Below are 8,849 nucleotides of genomic sequence, written 5' to 3' on the forward strand. Positions count from 1 at the left end.
TGTGTCAAGGTTGGTACAGAGTGGTAGCGGTCAAAAGCAAGTGGTATACTAATCAAGTCTTTACTCCTCCCCGAGAGGGGCGTCCTTACAGATCGAACGTGGCGGGTCACGCCAGGCACCCGTTGATGCTGTTGTACGCGGTGATTCCACTGTCCAGGTCGGTGAACTCGCTCGGATCCTCATCGGGGAGCAGCAGGAACTCGTTCGCCACCGGACACAGCAGATCGAGTGCGTTGTTAACGAGCTGCTGTTGCTGCTGGTGCTGCTGATGCTGCTGTTGGAGTTGCTGGAGTTGCAGTTGGTGCTGTTGCTGTTGCTGAAGGAGATGCTGCTGATGCTGGTGCTGATGATGTTGCTGTTGCTGATGGTTCTGATGTTGCTGCTGATGCAGTAGATGCGAGAGCGTAGGGTCTCCCCCCAGCATCGTAGCTCCGTGGAGCTGTTGCTGCGGGTGGTGGTGGTGGTGGTGGTGATGGGTCATGTCGTTGCTGGCCTGGTGCTGCTGCTGGTAGTTTACGGTGGCCGGCTTCAGCGCGTCGAAGCTGACGCCGAATTCGAGTAGCGTGTTCGAAGTGTTGTCCTTGATCGCACTGAGATGGTTGAGTCTGTCGTTTTCGTTCACCAGATTCGGATTGTTGTTGTTAAGCGTGACATTGTTCTGCGCCAGCAGGTGGTTCTGCTGTTGCTGCTGCTGTTGCTGTGGCGTCGAGCCACAGTTTAGGCCGGCCGTCAGGGGACTGTGTGCGTTGTTGTTGTACAGATCGAGCGTGGCGTCGAACAGGAACCGATCGGCACTCTGGACCGTGGTGTACGGACTGGACGTGTCGATCAGCTCGTTCTTTAGCATGAAGTCGGTGTCGTGGGCCGCCGCCGTTAGCGTAAGGATCGGGTTGCTTACGCTGACCGACGAGCAGGAGGACGAAATCGTCACGGGCGATGGAAGGGATGCGGGTGACGAGGAAGGGGTCGTTGCCATCAGGGAAGCCGTCATCAGCGGGTTACCGCCCTTGCTCACATACGGCAGGCTGCTCAGAGAGGTTGCGTTCGTGGTCACCGGCGTGGATACGGTCGCGGAGGCTGCCTTGGGTACTGCCGAGCTTTGGCCACGGCTTTGGCGGGGTTTCGGTCCCGGTTTCGCACGCCCATTGCTACTCTTGCCCGTAGTCTGGTTAACCGTGGTGCTGCTGGTCGTGCTCGATGAGCTAGGCGAAGAAACTGAAGCATAGGTCGATTTTTGTCCTCGCGCCAGGAAACCCGTTCCGTTAGCTTCACTCGGGGTGGGCAGCTCCGCGGTTCCGGTCTCGAGCAAAAAGCTATTCGGTTCCGTTGGTGATAGCTTGCAGTATCCGGGCGGAAGCAGCACACCATCGGGGTCTTGCTTGGCGAAGTTCTCCAGAGCACTTCCGCCAGTTCCCGTCGAGGCCGACTTCAAACACTCGGAGTACTTGATCTCGGCCGCGCCCTGCTCGACACCGGCGTTCGGATCGAGATAGCCCAGATCGTTCAGGTTCCGGTTGCTGCCGGCGGTAATGCTCGAAAGCGCCGGCAGCGGTTGGTAGCCCTTCTGGTGGACACACTTGGGCCCGTGTGCTTGCAGCACCTCGAGCAGCTTGCGGCGTTCCGACTCCAGTTTGCTGACCTGCGATTTGAGTTCCTTGTTCTGGGCGTCAAGCGTTTCCGACTCGTTGATCAGGTTGACCGTCCGTTCGCGCTTCTTCATGCGACACTTGGTGGCGGCGATTTTGTTCCGCTCTCGACGTCGCCGTCGTCGATCCTCGTCCTCGGGTGTCAGCTGGGGGTGAAAGAAACGCAAATTACACCATCATCTCTCGGCGGCTAGGGTTTAATGTTCTTCCCGCGAAAGTCGTGCGGTACTTACAGCGACAGCCGAGCGAGGGCTCGACTTGGAGTCCATGTCGTCATCGCTCGTTTCCCGCTGGTCCGTGCCGGACGGTTCCCGCCGCCGTGACACCTTCGCCATCGGCGTGCTGGACTCGTTTCCGTCGCTCGAATCTCCACCGCTGTGCTTCCGCTTGTTCTGTATCAGCAGCTTAACACCTTCCTTTATTAGCTGCGACCGGGTCTGCAATGAAGGGAACCGTATCGGGGACGCTGCGTTACATTTTTGCTGGTAAATTATTGTACGAAAGCAATTTACGTTCCCCATTTCCCCGACTTGCGATTGCGATCGGAGCTTGCCGAGTGCCCATCGCCTTCCCGGTGGTTTAATTTGCCAAAGTGACAGCGAGATATCGTCGCCGGTGTCGGCGGCGAAAATAGCGGCACGATATCGTGCAAATCGTTCAACCTTCAGCTCGGGAAAAAGACAAAAAAAAAACCGGTGGCAAAAAAGTGTAAGCACTTTTCCTTTGGGTTCTCGGTCGCGACCGCGTGTCGCTGTTGTGCGTTAATTGAGGGAAATAAAATCGAGCACCGTTCGAGGCATTCCTAAGCCGTCACTAATCTATTTTTCTTTTCTCTTAATTTTAGCGCGCTTCGTTTTCGAGGAAGACGAAATCGTGAATGAAAGATTGCAATCGTTTACTACGGCACCAAGCACAGAAGCACGAGCAAGAAAAATGAAGCCTGAAAATCTTGCGCCTGGCGACACAAACAAACAGGGCCATCTCCACGATCACTGGGAGCCTAATGGAACCATAACTCTCTGCGGCCCGAAAAAAATGGAAACCGTGGCACAAAACATAATTGGGCGGGTGTCCCGGTGGTTGAGATTCAAAATTCCCTCCACGACAACCTACTGTCCGATTTGGAAAGATCGGATCTCTACTGGCCCCGGTCCCTGGACGCGCGTACTGTCACGGAAAAAAGTAGCAGATTCATGCTCGGAACGCGAAATAATCACCACGACGTTATTCATACACGCCAGGGAAGCATAAAGCATATTGCGCACCCGCACCGGTGGGCCATTTTTCTGATTGTTGCCTTCTTGCTTATTACTTTCAGCCACAACTTCAGCGTTCGCAAACCCGAGCGAAGGCGAAGGAGGAAAAAGCTCGCAGAAAACAAATATATCACGATCAAGATCAAGCGGGCGATCGCCCCGGCAACTCAGCTCTCCGCTTCTCTCGGTCCGCGCCAGAACCGCGGCCACGTACGCATTACTTTCGAAATTTCGGGTCTTCCGCGGAGCTCTGCCATTCGGAGGTCTTCCGTATGCAAATGCGAGACAAGTGTGGCTGGCGCGACGTGCCCGGGGCACCAAACTCTCGACTTGACGGTGGATCCCACCGAAGAACTCCACTGCGGTGCCGTTGTTGTTGGGCCCCCGGGCCGTTGTGGGCGTCGTATATGGTGTGTGCGCCTGAAGCGGTCGTGTCAATCAGGTTCAGGTTCGCTCGGGGCGCTCGGTTGGTCGGTTGGGTGAGATTGAAAAGTAAATACGGATCCGCGCGGATGAATGACCTCCGAAACAGCGGTTGAAAATCTCGCTACAGCAGCACCACCAACGAACGGTGTAAGATGAGGCGCTTGACACTGGAAGACCATAAATTGCACGACGAAGCAATGTCCAATGCAATGTTTCGCTAACGGCGAAGCTTTCGGGCGAAACTCTGCATCGACCAGCGTGACAGTGTCCCCGCGGCGTAACGGATAGCCGCCCGTTTGGGGTTGGATTGCACAAAAAGCCGGAAATGAGCGTCTCACAATGAGATTAAAGCCTGTTAAAGCTTGCCAAACAGATGGTCGTGCTCTCGAATATATTACACCCTGCCAGGGGATGATTAAGAAGAGTTAGTTCTGTTTGACAGTTGATAAGGCTTAAGAATTTCTATCTCTCTTTCATTTTGTTTACTGGTTTACTGCAACTCTTTCGCAGGCATCCCGCCGCCACACGTGCCCACGCGCCATGCCGCAGATCTTCGCGGACGCAGTGAGCAACAAAATATGCAAAAACCGCTTTAATATGCTTCTGATTAATCACGGCCGTCCTCCCATTTGCATGAATCGATTATCATCACGATTAACTGTTCGCGGTGACCGAATAGGCAGCAAATTGATCATTTCCTGGGCTGATTGGACACCATTCATAGGACGTCGAGCACGGCACGGCGGGGGGGTTTAGCACACATTTCGATTCTCCCCATGGCCACACTCCGCACGATTTGTAGCCCACTCGAGTAGCTCGGTTTTGGGTGTTCGAATCGAATCAATCATGTGTGGCCGAAGGATGGTCCGATTAATGGAGAAGCTGATACGATCATTTCAAGGATTTAAATATCAAAAACTGATGGGGAATTTGTGGAGACCGGGCCCCTTTCCATTCAACAATCTTGAATCCGAACGTTGGATGCCGCGTGTTGTTTGCCGTGCATCAATTAACTGACCGGTGTCAATGTACACATTGTGGCCTACTTAGGTGAGGTTCTCCAAAAACATCTTTCACCTCTTTCTTTTCAGCCACGGCCTCCCGGTCCGTCGTCAGCCATAAGTGGAATATTTCGACGAGGACATGCAAATTACGTTGATTTATCGCGGCCCGTGAAATATTGACCGTCGGGGCCGGGCGAATGTTGCCCGATAGTTCACTTACCTGTTGTACGCTCGGCGTCTTTCGAGTTTGGTGGTGGTAAAGCTGCTGGTGGGACTGCTGCTGGTGGTGCGGATGGTGCTGACTGGCGGGTGAGTCCAGTGGGGAATCGGAGCTATTGGAATGGCTGTCGTTCAGTGATGTCTGCGGAAAAAAGGATCACGCGGATTGTTAGATGGTTTTGAGATGCTATGGCCGCTAACTATCTAACTATCCGAATCGATTATGTGCCGAGCGATCGAAGTGGTCGTTGCCGCAGAACTTGTTCCATACCATCAATACTATGATCAAAGCACACATTGGAGGAAGTTGGTTGAACTAACTGTCAAAATGATCCTTTTGTGTAGTGGAGTCTCTCAGTGGCGTAACCTCAGATATTGAACTACTAGAAAGGTTTGTGGTAAATATCGGAAACGTAGCTCCGCGCGGAAGCTCTTCGAGAATTCGCGAAGCTTCCGCCCACGACGTCAGTGTCACTGCGCTAACAAGTCCGGTTCCCCATCGTTAGCGTTCAATCGGCGCCCGACTATGGCCTGGCCACTCCATTCAATGGAAATGATCTCCGACGACGACGACGACTGCCACCGGAGAGTGTTCGTGCGAGAAATTATTAATCACCGGCCGGCTATTAGCGAGGGTATTGTTTTATTTGCTTTACAGTGTGTCTCTGCTCTGTCCGTCCCGTGATGGGCTGGGTCCCGCTGGGGTGGGCGCGTCTTCCGAGGCTCCCCGTTGGCCTTCGTGCCTATTATCAGTGCGTGAAGCCGCGGGGCACCTTGAATGATAGCAGCTAGCCACGGTACCAACACAGCAAAGCAAAAGAAGTAGCAACACACTAAAAACTGTACAAACCCCACGGTGGGCGATAGTGTGCTGGGAACCCCCTCTGGTGCCCCGGGGGCTGGGGCCGTTGACACCTGGGAACTCCCCCGGTCCGGTGGGCACACCCAGCGTTCGTTATCAGGCCGCTTAGATCCGGTGACCGGTGTGTGTTTGTGTCCGGGTCCGGAGCCGGGCCAATCGGTTCTTCCGGTCCGAAGAAGTTGTGGACCGGATGTACTGGCTGAGCCCGGAAATGGGCAGCCCTTTTTGGGAAATCTATCATCGAGCCGAGTCCGCAATAGAAACGGCTGCCGAGACTTGCCTCAAGGCCCGCTCGGTTGTGGTCGTTTCAGGTTGCCATGTTACGGACACGAGCTGAGCAAGCGCCCCAATACTTCGCAAGTTGATCCGAGATCTTCTTCACGTGGGACGTCTCAAACCCCCGAGATTGAGTGATTACCTGCTCACTATCTCCTTCGTGACTTGTGCCAATTAGAGTTGTCATTACAGCGTGCGGACCAAACGTGGACGTGGAGTGGAACTGGTGGCCGGGCCGGGAACTTTTTGCAGTTCATTAGGACCCGTCCGGTGATGTACACCGTAACGAGTGGAACTGAACACCATTGAAGTGGTCGGAAGTAATGCCAATCCACTGGGTGGTGGGGCGCCATATGCCCGTGAAACAGCCACCAGACATGCCTCGGATCGGGATCGAGGAGGTGTGAAAGAATCCAACTAAACCAACTAACCTCCCTCCCAATGCCAACACACCTGTGGGACCTGTGGACCTCCAGACCATTCCGGTCCCTAATCAATGCAAGGCGTTAAGGTTGCGAGGGCAATAAAATCTAAAACAACATTGTTTCCAACCAGTATCGCGCACTCTGCTGGTCGGCCGGCCAGGCGCCACCGGCCCCATAGACGTAAACGCCCCACCGAGTCGTGCCACCTGGGGGACGGAAGTTGTCGAAGGGCATGGCCGGGTGGTGCCGTTCTGGTTCTGGGGAAAAAGTTTCTCCCGGGCCGAACGTCGATAACGCAGGCCGACAAGGTTGGGCCGACGACGTGGACCGGTGGCGCCAGTCACCCAACCGCCGGCCCCGAAGGCTCAGGGTTATAGAGCGTCCGCCGCCGGTTGATTATTTCGTTCGTGTCGGGCCATTGTCGTCGTGGGCTTCCCTTTTTCGGAATCCTAGGTCCATGGTACGCCATGCACGCACTTCTGCCTGTGCCCACGGTTTAGCCTCGCGGGGGTTGTACGGACGGTATGGCGCCGGACAGCCCACGAGACCCAGGCAGCAGGTGTACGTGTGTATATGTGAAGGGTTGCAACACGCCCCAGCACACTGTTGCAGACGCCAGACCTCACCGGGCCTTATGGGTTTTGGGGATGTGGTGTGCTGGTGTGGTCCCATGACTTCGCACTCTCGGGAGGGGTAACTGTTGCATGCACCACGCGATTACGCGAGCGCGTAGGAAGATTTATAGACTAACTTCACTGACTCCACGGCGGGGTCGGCCGTGTGTAGGAGTTGAGTTAGACTTTAAGGTCCACACGGTCGGAAGTAGGTTAGAACTGAGCGACGGCGGCAGTCATTAGCGCGATGGAATGAAGCGGAGTGTGGTCGCCGCGGTAGCGGCAATTTCCTTTGAGCTTAATCAAGATATTCCAGTTGGTGACCTCCGACATGTGGCCAGAGCAGTGCTGCGCCACCGGTACATAAATGCCACACCATTCACAACCCTCTCGGAACTCCCCGTGCCGCGCGGACCTTGAAGACATTCGTGAGCGGTTGAGTGATTGAATTAGAAACACACCGAGGGGGATGTGTTACTTTTCCGACGAGCAACAAAGACGGAACGCCACCCGTCAGGGAAGGAATTCTTAGCTGGAGTTAGGCTGGAAGGTCACGCAACTCCGGACAATGATTGTGATTTATTCATGTCAAATTCGTCGTGGGTTCCGAAGAGAGATAGCATCAAGTTCGGGTGCACCAGACATCGTGTGTGAAACGGCGGGACGTCTAGGCGTCTGGGAGTTCCCGCCCAAGAGTGGACGAAAGTGCAAGTAATCGGTCTAGTCTTTTTTGGGCACTAAGTCATCTAGCCGGCCGACTAACCGATTGTTGCGGGCTGTGTACTCTGTCGGATTAGATCCGACTCGGTACTCTGGGCGCGCGTGAGGAACGTGTCGCAACTCGGGTCTGGACACGGACCTCCTCCACACCGCACGCAACAATGCACGGCTGGCGGTGAACTAGTAAATTAGACTTTATTCGTTGACTGATTTTTATCGGTATTTGATTGAATTACAGTAGGGAGCCCGGACCGCGGACACATGTGTGCATTTCCACACACGCGCCAGTTCACGCCAAACGTGCCAAATGAGAGGTGAAACCCCACCAAAGGCACGCGCTAACGGGCAGCTCGTCTCCCGCAGGTCATTAGTGCACCCTCACTCGTTAAGGTGGACTTGAACGAGAGCTACATTGTATAGGGGCAGCACGTCCAATAGGAGCGCAGCGCTGCAGGTTGCTGCAGGTCTTCTATGTGAGAGGGAACACGTTTGTTGTTGAGAAGTGTTTAGAAAATCTAGTTCTAAAGTTGGGGTTTTGTGTACCACACGACGTCGCCACAAGTACGGTCCAGAATTGTTGGGTGTGGTCACCGTGGTCGGGTACAGAACCTGAAAAGGGCAAAGACCGTCATTTCTCCGTGAGATCGTGACTGGGGATCGAAAGTGGATTCATTTTGAGAATCCTAAAAAGAAACAATCATGGGTCAGTCTGGGAAAACCATCAACTTCGACTGCAAAACCAGATCGATTCGACAAAAACACAATGCTGTGTGTCTGGTTGAACCTGAAAGGTGTGGTATACCACAAGCTCCTAAAACCGGGTGAAACCGTTTATACAGATTGCTACCGGCAACAAATGATCCATTGATCGAAAAACGACCAGAATGGACCACGGATTGAAGCTGAGGTCTTTGAAATAGTTCCAGCGCCGTCGTGGCGATTACCGGAAATGGGAATCAGCGAAAACCACTCACCTGTGAGGTGTTCACTGGGTACGAGTACTCGAGCGGGCTTGTCATGGCCATCAGCGAGTTCAGGATCTCCGGCGTCCGGGGCGTGCCACCGTCCATGACCAGGAGCGATGGCACGGTAAGCGTAAGGTTTGTGTTGAACATGTTTAGCTGTTTCTGGCTCTGGTTGCTTCGATGAGCGTTGATGCGCTGTCGTTGGTTGTCCGTTGCTTGGCAACTGCTGCAACTACTAGTTGTGTTAAACACTGTCTGACTAAGACAAATTAGATTTGTCGCCTCGCACAATTTCGTTCGCAATGGGTAAAGATTTGGGCGATGATCGTTCACACGGCGGGGCTAGGGAACTTGCTTATAGCAGCACCTAACGGCCAATCGTTCGCTTCGTTCGTTTCGTTTGTCCGCGAATCACTCGCTTTTCGCTTTTCGGGAA

General features: G+C 54.1%; 1 protein-coding gene across 1 annotated transcript; it reads right to left on the minus strand.

Moving 5' to 3' along the window:
- On the minus strand, positions 1-8,619 carry LOC131210779 (activating transcription factor 3). Its single transcript, XM_058204070.1, has 4 exons — positions 8,423-8,619; positions 4,553-4,693; positions 1,880-2,083; positions 1-1,792 (listed from the first exon to the last, which is right to left on the minus strand). The coding sequence occupies exons 1-4, from the start codon at positions 8,561-8,563 to the stop codon at positions 107-109; spliced, it is 2,172 nt and encodes a 723-aa protein (XP_058060053.1). The 5' UTR covers positions 8,564-8,619; the 3' UTR covers positions 1-106.
- Between the last annotated feature and the right edge of the window lie 230 nt (positions 8,620-8,849).

The sequence above is a fragment of the Anopheles bellator genome, chromosome 2 (genome assembly GCF_943735745.2).
Source record: "Anopheles bellator chromosome 2, idAnoBellAS_SP24_06.2, whole genome shotgun sequence".
NCBI classification, from domain to species: domain Eukaryota; kingdom Metazoa; phylum Arthropoda; class Insecta; order Diptera; family Culicidae; genus Anopheles; species Anopheles bellator.